At 34.4% G+C, this 23,943-nt stretch overlaps 1 protein-coding gene across 1 annotated transcript in view; it reads right to left on the bottom strand.

Moving 5' to 3' along the window:
* LOC145243434 (proton myo-inositol cotransporter-like) overlaps positions 1-8,878 on the bottom strand; it is a 77,446-nt gene extending 68,568 nt beyond the window's left edge. Inside the window, exon 1 of the mRNA XM_080106323.1 lies at positions 7,922-8,878. Within this exon, the coding sequence (XP_079962449.1) occupies positions 7,922-8,288 (367 nt within the window). The 5' untranslated portion in view covers positions 8,289-8,878. The remainder of the gene's footprint in view (positions 1-7,921) is intronic.
* Between the last annotated feature and the right edge of the window lie 15,065 nt (positions 8,879-23,943).

Below are 23,943 nucleotides of genomic sequence, written 5' to 3'. Positions count from 1 at the left end.
ATACCATCTTTAAATATGTAAAACCTGGTCTTAATTTAAGTAACAATTTAATTACAATTTCAATAGTGTAAAATGAAAGAGGGATTAGTGAAAACAAATGACAAACGGAATACACAAGATCTGAATGAAAGAGGGAAGGAGTATAGAACACAATATTAAGGAAAGGGAGAAGTTTGTGATTTCTTATTTAGAAAAAAAGTTTTTTTTCAAGAAAATGTCTTCCGGAAGTCGTGTAAACATGTTAACCTTTCGTTCGATCTAGGAATGCGGATATTTAATTTCAATTAATTTATTTGTTTATGTTCGCAATTTACTCGTGATTGTCTGTTAAATAGATCGAACATTACAGAGTGAAAAAACACTAGATATTAAGCTATAGACTGCAGTTTGTTCTGAAAGACAATAAGAGTGGGTGTGATGTATGCTGTGTGAGCTATAGGCGAAAGGGGAATAGGTGGATTGCGTTATCATCTAACATGATATATTGAGAACTGAACTAAAAAGATTTCGTACAAACTTTTTGTAAAGAGATACTAAAAGTATTGCAATGTTAAAGAACAAGTATCCAAAAAGAATTATCTACCCTTGTATCAAAGCGCCTTCTATCACGGCTACCGAGATATAGAAGGCCTGTTAACTGAAAAATGCTTGCAGACAATGTAGGTAAGATTTGTGAAACAGTCACAGTCGATACTATATGAGGGAATTTATAAAACGAGCATTAAAACATGTTAAAAAAAAAAAAGAAAAGAAAGGAACCCAATTCGATTAATAATGAAACTGAATCTTATCTTCTCTTTTCTATCTATCTATCTATCTTCTATCTTCTATCTTCTTTCTATCTATTCTATCTTCTATTCTTCTTCTATCTATCTATCTTTTCTTCTTCTTCTTCTTCTTCTTCTTCTATCTATCTATCTATCTCTTCTATTCTTCTTCTTCTATCTATCTATCTTATATTCTATTCTATCTTCTTTTCTCTTCTCTTCTATCTATCTTCTATTCTATTTTTCTTCTTCTATCTATCTTCTATTCTATCTGCTTCTATCTATCTATCTTCTTCTTCTATCTATCTTCTTCTATATATATTATATATATATTTATATATATTATATATATATTTATTATATATATATTATATATATTATTTATATATTATTTATATATATATATTATATATATATTATATATATATTATATATATTATATATGTATATTATATATTATTATATATATATATATATATATATATATATATATATTATATATATATATATATATAATGAACTCATTTTTTCCGTGTTAGTTTTACCTTATTAGGATTAAAACTCAAAACATTACATTCAAATGTAATGTTCACAAATTGCAGCACAGGATCTGAGGTGTGCTACAGGCCTATTATCCTTACACTTCCTCGATAACCGTAGATTCCTATATTTTCCCAGTGAGAGTTCACTGCCAAAATCGGTTATAATCAATGGAATTTGTAAAATCTTTTCTCTTACATTCCTCCTGTAAAATCTTTTCTATTACATTCCTCTTGTAAAATCTTTTCTATTACATTCCTCCTACTCCTACTCCCACTTACCACCGCTGAAAATGCGTCCACAAGGAACAGTACGATTAAACACCGGTTTGGATTTGAAATCGTAAAGGGTTATTTAGGCCATTTTTGCCTTTTTTTTTTTTTTTTCGCTCTCTCTCTCTCTCTCTCTCTCTCTCTCTCTCTCTCTCTCTTTCTGTCACTTTATCTAATACTGATAAAACTGAATTATGAATCTAGGGAACAAACAATTAAAGAAACATAAAACACAAACAATTCTTGGCCTTCGGGACAAGATCACAGTGTAGTATCTGTTCTGATGCTACAATTCACCTTTTCTGTCCTCGGCCGGTGGAGGAAAAATCCTTCATGGCGGAGACAATTTTTATTTTTGTTCCAATCCAGAGTGCCTCTTACTGGGGAACTGGATTTTCCCCTCACAAGATTATATGTTGAAATATTTAAATGACTATTACTTTTAATACAGAAATGACATTTAAGGTTTTGGTTTTCTGTTCTTCTATATCCATTTTTTCCTCATGTTTTTCATCAAAATGTGTCGCGTATTTTCATCAGTTACATGGTTAGGAATCCTATACTCCGCTATAGTCTTTATTTTCATATCAGTGCAGAATACATGAATACGGAAATGAAGTTCACATAACTACTAAAAGACAATCATACTATAATGTGAACATTGGTTAAAAACTAAGAAAATATAGTAAACATCTACGATTATTATTTCACTCACTAGGAGTTGTCTCACAGGTCGTCGTCATCATCAGTGATCGCTCACTGGCAGTAATCTGTGGTATTCGATGGAGATCGAGTGACAACAAGTCTCCTCAGATTTCCAGTGTCCACCTCTTGACCACTCGTGCAGATGATTGCACATTATCGCAACAGCCGTTTGCCATCAATTTCTCGTTGACATCGGCCATTTGTGACAAAATGCCTCCCCAAGGTACCATATTTGAACTGAACACTTCCAGCGGAGATCTGGTTAGTACTCTCCTACCTCGGACTTCCCATTCTCCCTGAGCCTTCACAACTAGTTGGTGTGGCACCAAACGATGTCATCTATAGTTTTGTTTTCTTTTTGTTGTTTTTTTTTTTTTTGTTTTGTTTTTTGACACTTCACGGGGTACATGAACCCTGCATAAACGGGTTTTAATTTAATAGCTGCTCCCTAAGGTTTTCTTTCACTTTCTTCGTATGTATCTCATACACTTTTTTTTGTAATCGAGCATATATTTATTTTATTTTTTTTTTTAATTTCTTTAATTAAATTTGATTCATACTTTTATTTCGTGCTTGTTTTTAATTTATTTTCATTTTATTTTAATTTATTTTTATTATTATATTTTCCACGCTAAATATTTGTATTTTTTGTTACATTTATTTATTCATAGATATTCAAATAATGCTTTTCCCTCAAATGTACTCATTATTTTGGGTTCATATCAAAACTTTAGGCATCTCCACGGCAGTGTGTAAAACGTCAGCATTTTATACAATATTAGTGACGTCGTCATTTCGTGTGTTTGTGTCAATGTTTATGGGTGGGCATTCGCGTTATAATTATCAATGGAAGAAACGTATTTTTTTTTACTATAAATAAAAAACAATATAACACTTATCTTTTGTAAAACAAATAGATTTTTATTAATGAACTACACAGACTAGAGTTAATAAAATAAAATTAATTTTAACGTCTTCTTGACACTTATATATCCAAAGATAATATCGCTTACAGGCCTCTGTACAATTTTGAAAAAATAGGGCAAAATATAAAGGTCAGCCACTATCAATCAAAATAATAAAATCAAAACGAATTTTTTTAGGACGATTTTGGATTTGCAATTTTTATTATCTCAATAGTCTTATATTCTTTTATATGAATATAATTTTTATTATTGGAAACCTGTTATTAAAAAAATCCATTTAAACTTAATATCGTGTAATATTTGAATTTAATATCATTTAAAGCTTTTTAAAATATTTTTTTTTAGAATTCTGTTGTTGTTTTTTTGTTATAATTTAAATAATTATATTACCGAGAAAAAAAATTATCAAGAAAAAATGTTAATTTTTAAAATAATAACATTGATATTATGTCCAATTTTATTAACAACTTTAAGGTAAGTGAAATAAATAACAGGGTTATATATATAATAAATAAAATACTTATCTCTCTCTCTCTCTATATATATATATATATATATATATATATATATATATATATAGAGAGAGAGAGAGAGAGAGAGAGAGAGAGAGAGAGAGAGAGTGAGAGAGAGAGAGAGAGAAGAGAGATAAGTATTTTATTTATTTTATCTTTTCAACTTTAAAAAATGTTGAATTTTTTATCGACCAACATTTATTTTGTTTAGTTTTCGGACTATGAAATATAGGGGAGGGAGGGAGGGTAGAACATCTAAAAATATATATTTCCTCTAATATATTTAACGAAACTTATTTTTATTATGTACGTTTATTTAATAATGAATAAATATCGAAAATTTCAAAAAGATAAGACTATTATTAGATTTTTGCTAAATTTTTAAAACATGGGTGTGTCTACGTCTTAAAAAACATCACTACACAGGAACATTGTTTTAAAGCGTTGATGATGTAAACACAATTTTTGTCTCCCGTTTCATTATTTTTGTATACTGTAAAAATGTTTTAAAAATTATTAGCAGTTTATTTAAGACTTTTTATTTTAAATGGTAAAAAAATTAGGATGATAATATTAAATTACAGTTAAAATTACATCGTGTTACATATAGGGGGGTTAAAACTGTGGCGCACGTTAAAGGTACCTACAAAACATTCATTAAAACTGATTAGTTAATGAATTTTTTAGATGAATTTGTGTTCGCGTGTCTAGGGAGAGAATAGAGAATTTCCCATTTCAGTCATGTAAATTATTTACAGATAAAATGCTTTAAAACAAACAAACAAAAACTTTTAAGTTTTAAATATATTTCAAAGAAATAAATTACGCCCGGTGCTAAAATATTGAACTCATCGATCGTTATAGTTAAAAAAAAATATTCTTCTAACTTAAAAGATTTGGAAATACTCACTGAAAAGTTTTATTTATTATTAAAAGAACGGACTGAAAAAATATTCTCATATAAAAATTGCTTGTTCTGCAGTTTAAAAACATAAATAAAATGTAATATTCGACTTTCTTCGATAGAAATAAAATTTCAAAAACAAGTTTATTTACTGTTATATCATGATTAAATTTAATTAGATTAAAATTGTCCCAATGTACAATTATAATAACTGCAATTATATAATTATTCAAATGTAGAATTGTTTTTCTCTTTAAGAGAAGAAAAAACATGCACGTTTGGACTACCTTCATAAAATTACCAGTCATTCTCTAAGGCAACGAAAAATATTTTTATGGTCACGTGTTCTTGGATAAGTTTAGGATCAGAATGCTCCCGATAAGTATCAAAAATCGATAATCGAAAAAATCCTATTAACGAAGGAACAGTCGGATTTTGACCAAAGTTAACACTTTTATATAGGCACTTACTGAAAATTGACAGAGTAATTTGGTAGGGAAATGTAAACACACAGACAGACACGCACACAGACAATTTCACTTTTATAGATATATAGATATATAGATATATAGTCATCCACATACAGTACTGTTTGGCTATATCATAACTCATCAGTATGGCTAGATTAGCACCTTTCCCTAGGCATTTCGTGTGTGTGTGTGTGTGTGTGTGTGTGTCTGCATGCAAGTTCGTTCTCTATGGACTCTTAAACGGCTGTGCCGATTTTTTTTTTTTTTTTATTTCACACGTGTACTTTATGTATGTGGGAGTGTTCTTGGATAAGTTTAGTATCAGAATGCCCCCGATAAGTATCAAAAATCGATAATCGAAAAAATCCTATTAAAGAAGGAACAGTCCGATTTTGACCAAAGTTAACACCTTTATATTGGCACTTGAGAAATTTTATCACCGCACAAGCAGAAAGGCTCAGCATATAAAACCAACAATATGTTCTTTGAAAAGACAGAGGCGCATTCAATTCACAATTGAATCATGGTACTTGACCATTGCATTTTAAACTTTAATTCAAGCCATTATATGAAAATAATTTATAAAATCAACAGTAGGTTCTCTACAATGCAATATGGATTACAATGTATTGTGAACTAAGTCATTGCGAGGAGGCATATGAGCTTCCTCTCGATGCACCACAGTGAGTCCCTAGCTAGAGCAGGCAATCAATCTATCTGATTGAAAAATGGGCGATTTCATCAATTTTGATGGCAATAAAAGTATTCGAATTGTCACATTCGTTGATCCTTTTTCAATCCCGGGCAACGTTGGTTCTTCCTGATGTATAGTTATTATTTCATTTAATCACATGAACTAATATACAAAGATATAATTTTATGTGTAAATTTTCAGTATTTACTTCAACAGTGCTCGATGCATACGTAGAGCTAGGTAGTAAGTTATGAAAATATATATGGCAATTAAGCTACACAGAATATTCCGTGTAGCTTAATTGCCATATATATTTTCATAACTTACTATATATATATATATATATATATATATATATATATATATATATATATCATCCAAACATGGTAGTATTTGAATATATGGTTAAGTGGCCGTTTTAGTCATTTAGAACTGCTTTAAAGCTTCACCGCTCACTCATTTTCCGACCAAATTTCAAACAATTATTACAGTTTATAGATCACCTTCTCAGCTATAATGTGAAAAAAAATTTTAATTTTCGTTCAGTAAAACAAAAGTTATGAAGAATTTACTGGTATTCAAAATCGTAAAAGGAGGCGAACAACGCTTTTTATGACTGGTTTCCATAGCAACCACGTCGCTTCAGCGACTACTGTTGCTACTAATTCGAAAAGAGAAGTAACAAATAAAACAGAGAGAATGAAAGCATGAAAGGGAGATAATTGAGGCATTTTATTGAAAGCAGACGAGTGCCGTATATTGTTATTAAATATGTGTTTATGGTGGCAAAAACATAAGACTGAAATTAAACAAAGAACAAGTGAATTTATTGGAAGCTATGAAAATCATGGATTATAATAGAAAAATGCGAGCATAGGAAGTAATATGGTTAGGCTTAAACATGGAAAAGTAAAGGACGTTTGTTTTTTCTTTGTCTGTTTTGTTTTGTTTTTTTACCCTAACCCTAAACTAACCCTAAAGTAACCCTAAACTAAGTTTTAGCTTGCAAAGTCGATTTAGTTTTATTTACTCTTTTTCTCCCCAGAACAAGGCCTATTGCCACTTGGAACATAAGGAGCTACTATTTGGGATCGTGTCTAACAGGGGACTGGGGGGGGGAATTGAGCAGCAAGATGTCCGTTCACATTAAATTTAAACTTTTGCAGGTTAGTAAAACCAGGGAAGCAGGAAACAAGGAAGGAATTCCAAAGCCTAGCAGTCTGAGGGAAGAAACTATTAGAGTAGAAGGCGTTCCAGCACCTAGGGACCTGAACATTGAAGAGGTGGGATTTTGCTGTTTGTCAGATTAGTCGGAAGTATGTACGTCGAGAGGACACAAGTGTTACGAGATCACCAGATTGCATTAAAATACTTGTAAAACAGTCACTCTCTCTACCATGTTAGAAAATAACGCACACCTAATAGCATCCTATATCTCTACATTCGCTCATGCAGTATGCTGCCATTAGTCTCTCGCTTTTACACAGAATCCAAAAACGAGTCTCCACCCTAATAGGTCCTGCACTCCTGCACTATCAACTAGCCTACAATCCCCGTCGTCTTTTCTAGGGCTACAACTTTATCGTTCCACCCTGTATCATGGGTGCTAGGAAATAAAAGAAGAGAGAAAATAAGTTTATCAGCAGAACAAATATCTAGGAAGTTGTTCACAAGGTACACAAAAGAAAGTTAAAATAGGATTGTTAATCAATGTGTGTCAGTGATTGGGACAGCAGTGAGCTAATTGCTAGAGTTGCTGCAAGGAAGATGGGCTCTCTCTACCGTGCTAGAAGGTTACTCTCACCTGAGAGTATCCTGTATCTCTACAAAGCCACTATTCGCCCATGCGTGGAGTACTGTTGTCATATCTGGACTGGTGCAGCAATGGGATAGTTTGCTTTGTACAGTGTAGAAGACTTGAAACTTGCTGTGGCTTTCTTCGTACACAGTCGGAAATGCTTACGTCACAACTACGTCACGCTTGCATGGATACCTATTCCTAAAAAAGAACCTTTTTATAAATAATCTGAAAATTTGATGTTTAATCTAAACAGTAACCTAAATTTGTTCTTTTTTTTTAACAAATCAACCACAAATCTAAAAAGTAAATAAAATATGTGTTTTCTCTTACCGTATCCACATCCAAGTATGAGTCGTCCAATTAAGAGTATTGATCTGCGGCTTGAAAGGACGGTGGTGACTGCCCCAAGCATGAAGAAAACGGATGATGCCATCATGCCTTTCTTTCGTCCGAACGTGTCACTTACGCGTGCTGCAACCAGCGTGAACAACGTTGCTGTCGGTAGAGGACCAGCCATAACCAACTGTTGCCAGAGGGGCGTCAAATTCATAGAATCTGATTCCAGCACCAACAATAGAGCGCCCGACGATGCGCCCATATCATAACCTTCACAGAGTATGGCTAGCAACAGAAAAAGACTTATTGCATAGGTAAGAAATGGTGTCCGAGATTTAACCTGAAATTTAGAGTCGTCCATTTTAAGAATTGTTATACCTTGGTACGTTTTGGAAAAGCAAACAGATTTTTCCAGGTTCAGAGTAGCAGCAGCAGTGAATGTTGTCTAAGCGTATCGACTCTCGATTGGACAAAATCTATAATCAGTAGTATCTTTCAACCAATCAAAACGCAAGAGATATTGACGTTGAAATCTTCTATGTAGTATAAAAACCGAAACACGTTTTTTTTTTTTACTGTCTTTTTCTATTTTCTTCCAGGAACAACACATGCAAACGATGCTCTAAGTTTGCTTAGTACTTTTTTCACACAATAATTCCATTGCATAGTCAAAATGGCTTCCAATAAATCCGTTTTATTTAGTTGTAATCCAGACAAAATGCTTTCTGTAAAACCTTTTTTTTTCTTTTTTTTTTTTTTTTTTTTTTTCATTTAGGATTAAGTTTGAACTCCAAAGTTAGTTTTGAATGAATTCTGCAAAACGAGTATAAAAGAAGAAAAAAAAAGAAGAAAAAAAAAAACGAGATATCAGCTGTTAAACAAAAGCATCTGTTTAAAATCTCTTTAGTTATGGTTGTGATAATGGTTATTGTTGTTGTGTTCATTCTTCTTTTCTTTCCTTTTTTTTTAAATTACTCAAAGTCACGTTTGTCGGATGTTGACCTCTCGAAAAAAAAAATCGTCATTACTGGCATATTTTACTTTTTCGATGCTGTAAGTTTTGCAGAGTCATATATCCGTATTAATTGACGGTTTAAGATATTCAGACTTTAACACGTTTTTTTTTTAATTGCAAAAGCAATTCCTTAGACATAGATAAAGTAAAATTGAAAACTCACAGATTTAAAGGTTATCTATCTTTAAATCTATCTATCTATCTATCTATCTATTATTATTATTATTATTATTATTATTATTATTATTATTATTATTATTATTATTATTATTATTAAATACGGTATTTGCATTTCTCTTCTGCTATATATATATATATATATATATATATATATATATATATATACATACATATATATATATACATATATACATACATATATATATATATATCATAATTAAGTAATTTAAATTTTATGATATGAAATGGTTAAATTTCAAATCTAGAATTTTTATTATATGCAAGACAAAGAATACATTTCAATAAGTATATCTCCTTAACCTATAGGTTTTCGATGTTTACCCATCTCCTCAGAGGAAAAAATATTAGCAAATATTTTGATGGTTTATGCCTAATTTGCTTAATACAATAAACATAGAAAACCATAATCAAAAGTTTTTAAAGTTTTTTAAATCATAGAGTAAGGGAAATTATATATTGGTTCAAAATGAAAAGGATATTGAATTTCATATCGAAATTGTATGCTAAATTCCGAAGTGAGAGTCTATTTTGTAAGACCGATAATCACTGGATTTCCATACCAGTAGATTTATTGCATTACATTATTTTGAACTATATATATATATATATATATATATATATATATATATATATATATATATTAGTGATGGGACGATTCCAATATTTTTCCTGATTCCGATACAATTACCGATTCCGATTCTTTATAAGTCTGTAAATATTTAAATATTTTACTATAAAATGGTTATTTTGCTTCGATTAGCATAAAACACATCTTTAATGTATAGACATATATTTTCTCAAACGTAAAAACACACTTGTGACGAGTTGATATATAGATTTTAGTTTTACTGGAAGTTTAAATCAATAAATATTTATTATTTTATTACTACCAGCAATGGAAAATTAAAAAAAAATCAAATAAAAAGATAATTAAAGGAATCGTTTTTTGAATCGGAAAATAGGCACAAATGTTTCCGATTAATCATCCCAACACTAATATGCATTAGAACATGAGTCTTCAAAGTACAGCCCCCCCCTATCCCCCACCCCGGCCAGATCTGGCTTGCCAAACTCTTTAATCTGACCAGTGGAGCTCATATGAAAAACGTAAAAATATTGAAGAAAAACTTTTTTAAATGGAAATGTGTGAAAATAGAGTGATGGTTTTTTTTTCTTTTTGTTCAGAAAATAATTTAAAAAATGAGATTTTGGAGAACCAGTTTCACTAAAAAGCAAGGCTAATAAGCAAGGCAGTATAAAAACACGTACAGATCATTTTTTTTTTTTTTTTTTTGCGTAGCTCTAAAAAGTCAGCCATATGCGCGCCCCCGCCCCCCCATTCGAAAACTTTGGAAACCTTTGCATTAGGAGAATGCCCGTTATGGGACTGGTAAAATAAATTCCCCAAACAGAACTGTTTAGTATTACATACCACCTAACAAACATTAAAATCGTGATACTAAACCTTATCTATAGAATTCTTGTTCCAATTACAAGATTTTATTATAGAAAATGTCTAAAATTGAAGGCTTTAGCTTAAGGCTTAAGAAGAAATTGAAATTCAAAGAATCTTTCTTAATTGATGTCTAATGTTTAGTTTAGGCCTCTGGATTCTTTGGGGAACATAGGGCCGCAACAACGCTCCTCCAACAGACCTGGTTCTAGCTGGTCATCTTCAGTCCGGCCCATGTCATTCTGGCAGCCCTGATCTCAGCCTCAATGTTTCTTTTGTTGCCGCACTGGCTTCCCGGAGACTTTCACCCGCTCGCGTCATGAACTCTACTAGAGAGGACCCTTCCTGGACCAAGAAGTCCACAAATTATGTCGTTGTGGTTTCTGTAACTTTCTTTCTTTTACAAAATTGGGTTGTTGGCCCTATTCTAACCCCCAACTTGGAGGACCAGTGAGTGCTCTTAGTCTGATCTCTACCCTTCAACCTGTCTGGCTTGGGTGACCCTACCAGGAGACGAATCTCCCAGTAGCATAGTTATCGGGTCTTAGAGACACAGAAGCATCCTAACCACACCAAGGTTGCACTCGCTAGGAGAGGTGTCTAATGACTAGGAATCAAATTTAATGCAAATCTGAAATATTTGAATTTTAAAAATTGAGCATGTACCCTTATTATGCCCTCCTTCAAAAAAAATACACTAAAGAAACTGAAATTTGGAGAACATTTATTAATTGGTGCCTATATTGCCTATTCTAAAATTGCACAAAAATAAGAGCTATCTGAATTTGAACAAAGGAAATCGCACTCTCTTTGCTAGTTTACATAAAATTTCACAAATATCCGTGGGCTTAGAGGTAATCTAGATGACGTAGAGGCTTACCTCTTATTAAACTCCTCGGATATCTTAGCATTAAGTGAAACAAACTTACACTCTTCAATCCCCTCTAACCACTTTAACATGACAGGATACCTCCAACTTTGCCGTAAGGACTCTGATAGATATATGCACAGGCTTGGAGTCTATATCCATAGCACGCTTCCTTTAACTAGAGAGAAAAATATTGAATCGGACGATCAGGCTTTTATGTGCTTTCGACTAACATTTCATCATTGCTTTAGTTACTTATATTTTCTCTACCATTCTCCCTCAAGTCAGTATTGTGTCCTAATCGATCATGTCTCTGATAGTATAGATGCAGCACTCTCCTTAGATAGTAACGCCTAAATACATGTGTTTGGTGACTTTTATGTCCACCATAAAAATTGGCTTGGTTTCTCAGGTTACACAGATGCAGCTGGACGCTCTATTTATAGCTTCTTTTTTTTTTTTTTTTTTTTTTTACATAGGTATCACCACATTATCAAGGCCAAGAGGCCACTCAAGGATAAAGGTTAAAGAGTGTACAGTAGAAATTGGACAATATAGTAATCATTAGTAATGAAAATTTGGTAAATTTGATAACTTATATGGAACGGCTCATCAAGAACTTATTTACGTTAGACTTGAAGGCAACCATATTGTAATCAGCCAGAAAGCAGGAAAACGGAAGACAATTCCACAGGCGTGCAGTTCTAAGAAAGAAGCTTTGTTCATGGAATCTACGTTTAGGTTTAGGCACAGATAAAGAGTGGGGGGAATTATTGATAGTGTTTACAGCGAGACGAGTGTTTCTTGTGAAAGTTTGGCGAGGGGGGACCATAGATTGAAGCTCAGTCGAACACTTTCCATGAAAATAACGATACATCAGAGAAACTCGCAACATCTCTTCTGTGAGATAGAGGTTGCAGCGAAGAGAAAAGGACATCTTCTACGAGGCTACGAAGTCTATTTTGAACTCTATCAAGGCAGGACAAGTCCTTTCTAGCAGCTCCTGCCCAGATGTGGCAACAGTATTCCATCCTTGGACGTACCTGGCTCTTATATAGATAGAGAATAGCATCAGCAGTGAGATATTTACTGGATCGATAGAAAGATCCCACCATTTTTCCAGCGGCCTTGGCAATAGATTTGATGTACGTGTTCCATTTAAGATCAGGAGTAATGATCAAGCCCAGAAGCTTCTCTAAAGCCGATTCCCTCACACAGACAGTAATGTTCCCAACCTGCCCACCAGATCGTGAACCATAGCAAGCTTCACTTCTAGACCTATTTCTCACCACAGTACCTGAGGATTGTGTGACTAATGCCCACAGTCCACTAGGAAACGCAGACCACATAGTGGTATCAGTTGACATCACATTTAAATCTCAACCTGAAGGTGAGGAATCATTGCTCAAAACAAGCTACTACAACAGGGTTGACTGGGAAGCCATTAGAGAACACATCCGAGATGCCCCATGGACCAATATTTTCTCTCTTTCTGCTGAACAGTGCCAATGAGACAACTGACTGGTGCAAAGCAGGCACTGAAGCACATGTTCCCACACGGAAATATTATAGCAAACCCCACTCACCCCCATGGTTCACTGCAGATTGTGCAGCTGCCGTTGCACAAAGACAGAATGCATTCCACCGTTTTGTACGTCATAAGTCAAATACAAATAGGCAAAAATTCATAGATACTAGAAATCATTGTAAGAGAGAAATAGCGACAGTCAAAAGAAAGCATGCTAAAATAATCAGGGAACATATTGAATCGCAAAAGATAGGAACTCGTGATTTCTGGAAAATCTATAATAGTGTAGTGAATAAACGGCAATCAGTAATTCCTCCACTGAGCAACAACCAGAAGGTTGCATGCACGGTAATGGAGGAGACGGAACTGCTTGCCCGGTGATTCGCCTCCAACTCCACCTTAGAGCCAACAAACAACTCCCTCCCAAATTTCCCTTTGCGGACTGAAGCCACATTAGATGATGTAAAAATCACTCCTTCCCATGTCTGCGATATCATAAAAAACTTAGACACCTCAAAGGCAGGTGGGCCTGATCTCATCCCTTCATTACTAATTAAGAAATGTTCAGCCGAGCTAGCCCCCATACTTTCCAAGCTTTACAATAAATGCCTTGCTGAATTTTGCTTCCCTAAGTGCTGGAAGATGCCCTTTGTGGTACGATAGACGTGCAATAAGTAATGCCCCTGACCCATTTCCAGTTGTCTGATCTAGCTGAAATTTTGCATGTGTAATGATTTGTATCTCTACGGGTTATGTGGCAAATTATAGCTCTGAATTAATTGCGATTTCTGTTTTACAGGTGTTTGAACTGAGTCAGGTGTGAAATGGAGCCTGTTGAATGTCGAGCAGTGATCCGGTTTTTGTATTTGAAAGGACGCACACGACAGGATACTTTTGATGAAATGAAAGAAACTTATGATGATAATGCCCCATCATATGACCTTGTAAAATGCTGGCATCGTGAATTCAAACATGGCCGGAAGTCTGTGGAAACAGCTCCCAGACCTGGTCGCCCCCCCCCCTTCTGCCATTGATGAGGCATCTGTCCCTCAAGTTGAGGCTACCATTTTGGAAGATCAGCACATTACTATTCACCAAATAGCCCAAGATGTCAAGATTAGTACAGGGTCTGTGGAAACTATCATTCATGACCATTTGCATATGCGTAAGGTGTCTGCCAGATGGATTCCCAGGTTGCTCACACCATTTCAGAAGCAAGAACGCGCCGAGTGCTCGAGGATGAATTTGGAGATGTGCCAAGAAGATGAGTCAAAGTTTTTCAAAAGACTGATTACACAGGATGAAACCTGGGTTCATCACTATGATCCAGATACCAAAGTCCAGTCAATACAGCAGAAGCACTTGGACTCAACACCTCCAAAGGAGGCAAGGGTGCAGCCCTCCGCTGGCAAGGTCATGCTCACAGTCTTCTGGGACCAGGACGGAGAAGTGATAACAGATTTCCTGGCAAAGGGTACCACAATTACAGGAGTCTATTATGCTTCACTTTTGAGGAAATTAACGGAAGCTATCAAAATCAAGAGGCGGGGCAAGATCAGCAAAGGTACCCTCCTCCTGCAGGACAATGCTCCAGTCCACAACTCGCATGTCGCCAGATCAGAAGCACGGGCGTGTGGTTATGAAATTCTCTCCCATCCTCCCTACTCTCCTGATCTTGCACCCTCTGACTTTCACCTCTTCCCAGTTATGAAGTTGTTTTTGAAAGGAAAGCGTTTCCCAGATGATGCAGCTTTGATTTCTGAAGTCATGTCATGATTGGAAGACCAACCTGGGGTGTTCTACAAAAACGGTCTCCAGAGCTGCATCAAACGATGAGAGAAATGCATAACTGGGTGCTTCCTATGTAGAGAAAGACTAATAACTGTGCAAAGTTTCGTTGCTCTACTCCTATGGGAAGTGGGTCAGGAGCATTACTTATTGCACGTCCCTCGTACCAGTGTACAAGAATTCTGGTGAAAGAATAGACCCTCTCAATTATCGCCCCATTAGTCTCTTTTCCCATTCTTCACTAAAATTTTTGAGACCTTAATTAATCAAGCACTAGTTAATCACCTCACAAATTCACTCTAACAAACAGTATGGATTCAGGCAATGTCGTTCTACTTCAGATATTTTAACAGTCATCTCTGAACGCATTTGCCATGCATTGGATAAGGCGGGCAAAGCCAAGGCTGTAGCCTTTGATATACCCAAGGCCTTTGACAAAGTCTGGCATAAAGGGCTTCTAATGAAAATTAAATCGTACGGTATAACTGGACATATACTAAATATAATTAGATCCTTCTTAGACAATAGAAGCAGACAGGTTGTCATTGACGGACGTACATCCAAGCAGCATAACATTAATGTGAGAGTGCCTAAGGGGTCGATCCTTGGACCATTATTATTCCTGATATTTATAAACGACCTCCCTGATAATACTGTGCCCGAGATGGGTATATTTGCTGATGATACAATGCTCTATAATATGTACAAGGAAAAAACGGATGTACATAAATCCAAGACAATGGCAGAATCATTAGAAAATGACCTTATGACTATAGTGGAATGAGGCCGTAAGTGGTTGGTAACATTTAATGCTAGTAACACTAAGTTGCTCTCCTTTAATAATTACAAGACGCCTCTCCAACCCCCTATATCCATGACAAATAGCACCCTACCTGAGAATTCTACCTTCAAAATCCTCAGCCTAACATTTGCGGGCAATATGAACTGGAACAAATACATAGAAGTCATTGCAAAGGCTGCTGCAAAGAAGGTGGGTTCTCTCTATTGAGCTAGAAGACTATTCACGCCTGAGAGTATCCTGTACCTCTACAAGGCCACCAGTCGCCCATGCATGGAGTATTGTTGCCACATCTGGGCTGGTGCATCTACCACTAGTCTCTCCCTCTTAGATAAAGTCCAATAAAGAGTTGTCAATCTAATCGATCCCACTTCATCAACCAAGCTCCAGCCCCTGTCTCATCATCGTAATGTTGCATCACTGTGCCTGTTTTACAAATATTTTAATGGAATGTGTTCTGATGAACTTGTTTCACTTGTACCCCCTTGACGTACATATCCCCGACAAACCCGCTTAGTAATAAGATCTCACCTTTTCACTGTTGTTGTCCCTAAATGCCAGAACGCTTTCTATTCTAATAGTTTCTTCCCTCGAACAACTAGACTTTGGAATTCCCTTTTTGCTGTCTGCTTCCCTGGCTGTACTGATATGCAGAAGTTTAAATGTAACATAAACAAATATCTTGTTAATCTTTCCTAGACATGGCCCCAAATAGTAGCCTCTTACTTCCAAGTGGCGATATGCTTTATAAAGGGGTGAACATGAGTAAAAAAAAAATTTAAATAAAAAATAAAATAAAATAAATATAGCCTACATTAACCCTTTTACACCTTGTATCCATGATTGTGAAAGGAGAAGAAAATCTTAAATACAAGGAAGGAGTGTAACAGTCACTAAATGGGTTTTAGTGAGTTATATATTATTATTATTATTATTATTATTATTATTATAATATACATTTTTATTGTATGCTAGCAGATGTATCCGGTATTGCCCAGTATTAAATTCCTTTAAAAAAAATGAAGTAAAAAAAAACGGAAAGAAACAGGGATATGTGCATGCGGGGATTATGTTTTTTTCTAGATAGTTCACTGCTCGTAAGCAAAAAAAATACTCAAACTGAGATCAAAACCAAAACCTAAAGACTGTGAGTGAAGTACGATAACCATTAGGCCAACGTGCCACATTCTTTAAAAAGTGTTTTCAACCCTACTTATTCTTAACATAAGGAAGCCGTCATGTAAACGATTTGTGAATGCACTAGAGTTCTAAGCCATGTTTAGTTTCAGAACAGTTTCCGATAGTTAGATGTTCTACACAAGTCCTGGAGGTGACTGGTTCTCAGTAAACAGTTCTGGAGTTGGAAGCTACAGAGCTAAAGATTCTTCACGTGTTGACACGAAGAAAACATATGCGAAGTTGCTACAGAAAAGGTTTAATTTTTGTGGAGCAATTCTCGTTTCTGATTGGTTGGTAGCAGAACGTGAATTAATTTGATTCGTCAGTTCCTAGCAGCATCGTTTATAAATAGAATCTCCTGTGTGTGGGATCATACCCCCATTACAGTTCAAAAATATTGCAAGTCGAAAAGCAGTTGAAAGATAAAACTCTGATAACCCCCAAGTATCAATTTTTGACCCCTTAGCAGCCCTTTTTTCCATATGAAAACCAATTAAAAAGTTTTTCACATGCCTATATACCAAATTTCAAGTCTGTAGATCAAAAATTCGTTGAGCATACAGGTTGAACGTTGTCCTCACCCACACACACACACACACACACACACACACACACACACACACACACACACACATACACACACACACGCACGCACACATACACACACACACACCACACACACACACACACACATTCTCATTTTTATGGATATATAGATTTAACTTAAATAGCTAGTTAATCCTTTTCATTAGTTTATACTGCTCTTTATTTACTATGAGCCTGCTTTTATTTACTACTCGAACAGAAAATGAGGATGGGGTCAAAGGACAAACAGCGTCTTCACTTCAGTCCAAACTACTACTCGCAGAGAAGCAACATGGTAATTATAACTCCTTTTTTTTTAAACTTGTTTATTTTCTCATTATGTCTACCTTCCTATTGAATGTTTTTTTCTCTTGTCTACTATTTTGAATGTTATCTATTTCATCCTTTGTAGTTTTCACGGTAATTAGTGAATACAATTGAAAAGATCAGTATTTTTCTTTCATGGCTGGCAGATAGTTACAAGGAGAAGGTATATTTAATTAGAACAAAAATACCAACAAACAGTGAAATAAAGAGATTAAACACATAAAAAATACCAGTAAGTAATTTTTTTTTTTTATTTCCAGTCTGAAATGTCACAATGTGATGTCTCAAATATAAGGTAAAATATATTTTTTTGAAAATTATTCTGTTCAAACAAATATTAGTAAAGTAATTTATTTTTTTTATATATATATATTTTTTTTTAACAAAATGTCCATTACTCGACATAAATAACTGGCGAAACAGAATTAAGCATTTATCTTGTATAAGAAAAACTATTAAGCGTTTAGATATGATCACTTTAATTGGTTTATTTTATATACTAAACTAGCTGATCCGACCTGGCATTGCCCGTGAATATCTGATTGCAATTAGTTTAAAGCTGCCAGTGTGTATTTGATAGATTTATAACGGTAATTATAAAATGTTTGCCTTTAATGTATGTAAAGTTAATTATTATTAAAAAATATGACTATTTGCTGTAGATATCATAATTGGCTTCCATCTTTAAGGTCGGTCGTAAAAAGAAGCGATTTGTTAAGTTTTTCAACTGATCAACGATATGACTTATAGGATTAACATATTTTTCAATGCTATAATTATTTACGAATAGTATGAGCCAAAATGCACAAGCCGCACCTATAAACCAATATCTAAAAAAAAAAAAAAAAAAAAAAAAAAAAAAAAAACGATCACATTTTCATACAAACATGCCCTGAAAAAAGAAAGCAAAAAATATGATCCACAGGCAAAATAATTTATCCAAGCTCAAAATTAAAATTCATTCCTGAGAGCCAATAGCAACATATAAAATCAAACTTTCAGCACTTTTCCATATCATAGCTAGTCATAAGCATGCATTGAAAATGCGATTATGGAAAGCATTGACTATTATGAACTTACTAGTTGGACGCTCGGCATTTCCCGGTCGTACAATACGCTTAAACATGATATTTTAATTTATGCAGATTGCATATGTATTATTATAGAATCAATTCTCTATTGATTATTATATATTACGAGGAATAATTTGGCCAGTGGACTAATTCGAAAATAATAATGATGATGATGATGATGATGATGATAATAATAATGATAATGTTGTTCATCGAATTCCGTCTGTCTTTGTTTACAATATCACGCCAACTGATATTAGGGCTTCATAATGAATGCCCTGGAGAAGTCACTTCTGATTAAGGTTTAGTTTTAAACTATGCAAACACAGAAATGATTTGCGGCGATTTTAAATGATAGCTCTTCTTTTATCATAAATTTAACTCATTAATAAAAAATAAAAAAAATTAAAATTAAATGATGACGTACACCCAGGCTTGAACAGGGGATCATTCGGTCTGCAGTCAAATGCTCTACCACTGAGCTATATCTTCAGATGACAATAGATCTGGGGAGGGGGGGGGTTAAAGTGATTTACTGAGATTTTATTATTTCCCTTGGCTAGTGTAACATAAAATATTCCCCTGTAAAAATTCTTCTTTTTTATCCATAAGAGAAAAACATGAAATCCTCAAAATTGTATGCAACATTCAAAAGTTACACAATAGAAATTTGAGCTTAATTTAAAAAAAAAGAAAAGGTTTTTTGCACTATTTTTAATATTTCTATTTTCTTTTCTTTCTATTTTTGTTTTTATTTTTATTTTCCTTCTCTAGTTTTATTTTATTTTATGATCTGCTTTAGAATGATATCTTTAGGGAAAAAATATACATATTTTATTAACTATGTCAGTATCAAATATGGTGGCGATTTATAAAAGTAAACAGTAACTTATTTCCTGAACGATTTAATAATGTGATTTTTATGTTTTTTTATTTTCCTGATGATCTGAACACACACATTGGAAATCAAAGATATATAACGTTATTTTTGTTTGTCTGAGGGATGATGAAAATGCAATAAATAATTGGATTTCTTTTTTTATTTATTTATTTTTTTTTTTTTTCCTTTGAAGATTGTAATTCTGGGTATGAGGCAGCCAAACCAGCTGCCAATATTGCCCCGCTTTTAATTGAAACCAACCGAGAGCTCTTTTTAGTATCCTCGCCGTTCCCTTAAGTGCAATTGTCTGGATGTCTTTTGCATTTGGTTCACCAGGAATATTAGTTAGGTAGGACTTCAGGTTCTTCTTCATAAGCCCTGTGGCACCTACAATAACTGGTATGCTTGATATCTCCTTAAGATTCCAGTTTCTTTTCATATCATACATGAGACCTTGATATTTGGTCTGTTTCTCTCTTTCAGCTCTGTTCAGACCGCCATCATTAAAAACACTCACTTCAATCAAGAGTGCAACTCTCTCTGACTTATTCCATGCATAAAGATATGGTTAATACCATTTAAATTTCTGTTATTTTATATATTCCTATACAGGGGGAAAAACCAGCTCCCCAAAAGAAGGGCAAACGGGGGGGGGGGGCACTCTGGTAGTAGCCAAAACTAATAATTATCTCAGTATAGATATAAAGGTAAGTATACTTTGCTTCACCATTGCTTCAAACTTCAAGCCGTGAATTTCTGTTTCTTTGAACTCCTGGAATGCTCAGTGACAGGAAGGTCTCTCTTCAGATTCCAAAAATAATCAGCCATCATGACTGCGTCCCAGCGACCCTGATACCTGGTCTCTATATCTTTCAGTTTCTGATGGAATCTCTTCCCCTGCTTATCACCAATTTAACCCAGGTTCTCATGAAACTAGTCCATATGTGAAAATAAGTTGTGCAACTTGACACTCATGTTGCCGTCCATGTTTCTAAAATCAGTCAGAATGTTGTTGACAAATTCTGCATAGTTTCTGGCCTTATTGTTGCCAAGCAAGAAAGTTCAGCACAAATGACTTCCACACTTCCAGTTCCATTTCGTTCGTAGAGTTCTCAAACTCTGGGTCTCTGATGAGTTGCCAGATCTGATGACCATCAAAGATGCCAACTTTCAATTTCTCCATGATTAATCTTGGAAAAGCCTCGCACAAGTAAGTGAAGTAGTCACCATCCTTGTCCAAAGTCTTGGTAAACTGCTTGATTAAGCCGAGCTTGATGTGTAGCGATGGGAAGAGTATTTTGTCTTTGTCCACCAAAGTTGGTTGCTTGTGGCATTCCTTTCTTTGCAAGGCACAAGTTCCTCCCACACAGACCAGTCCTTCATGTATGCTGAGCACCAATTTTTGCTAGATTTCAAACTGATCCCTTTTCAACATAATCACCCGAAACTATCGGACTGGAATACTTTTGTCATTAAAATAACCCCCCCCATGCTTCCATTCAGTCTCGAAAGACAAAGGATACGCCCTGTAGGGGCAGCTGAGCATGTAATTGTGAGGTAAGGGTTGCGCAATCTCCAACCATACCTCTCCTGAATCGGCACTGTTTGAGTCCAGTGGCAAGGAGAAAACCAGGACGACTGGAAACAATGCCAAGGTAAGCGGAGAGCACATAGAGCACCTGGAAGTCTCACATGGTCACCCATTTAGTACTGACCAGGTTCAACGTTGCTTAACTTCGTTGATCCAGCGGGAATTGGTGTGTCAACGTGATTATGCTGCAAAAATGCTTACGATTAAAATAATCATTCTCAATCAAAACAATTATTTGACACGGCATTTTATCTCCGCCAACTTTTTCTAAAATGCTTCACACATGCATACACATTAACAAAAACATAAAAAATCAACACGTGGCCATAGCTAAAAAATTTGACCCGATTGAGCAAAACCAATGTGATTTTTGGATTCAATGCATCAGTTTTGTCCAAAATCAGCTGAAAAAACGCAGACAATAAATTCGTTGTTGGCCAATTTAATGTTTACCCATTCATTTATTATTTTTTTTATTATTGCTTATGTTTAAAGCACGTTTTAAAACATTATGTAAATTATAAATCTGTGACGTCACTGCAAAGCTATAATTACTTGGTTAATGTAATGTTCTAAGCTCTATTTATAAGTACAAATCGCTTAATTGATAGAACCCCAGACTGAAGATCCCACGGTTTTAGTTTTGATTTCTAGTCATGGCATTTGTTTTATCTGTTGAGGATCTATTATTTAATATTAATGCCATATTCTTTATTTCTAAGATATAAGACAAATTTCACAATGTATTTATTATTTTTTAAAAATGTGATTGAGCGTCAGAGAAAAAAAAAAGCTCTCCCTCCCTCTGTGTGTGTGTGTGTGTGTGTGTGTGTGTGTGTGTGTGTGTGTGTGTGTGTTATCGTAAAGACGAACGGACATTTTTTTAATTTCTTTATTGGATCAATCTCATTTATGTTATTCTCTGTTTTGTATTATTTTCTGTTAGCAATATTATTTCATTTTCATACCTGATATTTTTAACCCAATATTTTTTTTTTTTTTGCACAACTCTTGTTCAAATTGAATGACTGCATTAGTAACAAAGCAGAAGTTATTCATTCAATTGTTTTTGAAAACATTCTTTCTCCAATCAATTATTTTGAAAACATTCTTTCGACAATAAATTATTTTTCAAAACATTCTTTCTCTAATCTAATTGTGTTGCTTTTTTTTTTTATTTTTGCTTATGTGTATGTGTGTGTGTGTGTGTGTGTGTATTGCTTAGTATTTAGAAAGGAATTGTTTTTGTTCAATCGTTTTTATGTATTTTAACAAATTATTTAATGCAACGTGTGATTCTTTTTCTTGTTTGCACAGAGGAAGGCAATGCTTCTAAGTGTTTTTAAATACTTTGAAGTGTGTGTGTGTGTGTGTGTGTGTGTGTGTGTGTGTGTGTGTGTGTGTGTGTGTGTGTGTGTGTGTGTGTAAAAATAATACTCGCTCTTTGCATGCTGACTAGTTTGCTTATGTAATAGAAGTTGGTGAAGGAGTACAGCTCGTTCGTACTCCCACCGTATACAACATAGCCTCTACAGGCCATGCTTTCTTTAACAAAATAACCCAATCCTAACCCTAACATAACCCTTAACCTAATCCTAATTGGCATTTCCTGAGACTACAAATACTGAATTGTTATGATCCATTTCAATTTCAATCTGAAATGATATGCGACACACGGAGCATCTTCAGATGAATTCGTCCAAAATTTAAGTAAAGTGCAATACTAGCATTTAGGTTTTGAAAAAAGGAAGAAAAGACAGTAAAAAGAAAAGCATATAATGATAGCAGTTTTTATTTACGCTAACAAAAATGACGGAAATAAAATTGTTCTGGTCAAGAAGGTTAAAAACTACCTACGGTGGCTATCGTTTATATTTCACTCCTACCAGGGCCCACATCACACACTTTTTTTTTAATGAAAATCGCTCAAGATAAGGCATGAAGCGACATCTTTTGGTAATTATGAGAATGTAAGATCAACAAGGACAGACAATCGCCATTATGGCCACCTGTTTGAATGTGGAGAGGGGGGCAACGTACAACCAACACAATTTTACGTGAAACAAGCATCCATACGTTGACCCCCCCCCCAACAAAAAGTCTGTGTTACAGACACGTAAAAAAGATGGCAAAACCCCCTTTTTTCTTAAACAAACAGTTGGCCATAAAGTGGGTGCTCATTATACATTATTTTATTATAGAAAAGTAATCCCCCACTTTTTTAAAAGTAACATTTCTTCATATCTTGGAAACTACTCGTTTGTTGGAATGGGTGAAAAGTCGATTGTCTGTCCTTGTTGATCTTACATTCTCGTAATTACCAAAAGACGTCGCTAGTAGCGTATCATTGAAAATAAACATGGCGTCAAGTTTTTCTCTGATAGAATTTGTCAAAATATTTAATTTTTTAAATAAAAAAAAAAAACTACTTGATCGATTTACATAATTTTGGGAATATGACATCTCCGTGCGGTGACAAGTAGATACATCATAAAGCTTTTTAAAGATTTTTCTTGAAAAAAAATTTTTTTATAGGTCCAGTCATAGACAAGCACCGAAAAAAAGAGAGACGAGGTGAGAAAAAATCCGACAGATTTGTGCTGTCACACACGCGCACGCGCACTCGTGCACAAATAAATGAACGTTTATTAATTTTAATTTCCCCGCGCATTTTCACAAAAAAATAAGTTCTTCTGCTGGAAGAACTTAATTTCAAACGACATAATTTC

Source organism: Euprymna scolopes, chromosome 22 (assembly GCF_053919585.1).
Source record: "Euprymna scolopes isolate OS-2025 chromosome 22, ASM5391958v1, whole genome shotgun sequence".
In the NCBI taxonomy this organism is placed as follows: Eukaryota; Metazoa; Mollusca; class Cephalopoda; order Sepiida; family Sepiolidae; genus Euprymna; species Euprymna scolopes.
The sequence above is the reverse complement of the archived record's forward strand: the minus strand, read 5'-3'. Positions and strand labels throughout refer to the sequence as shown.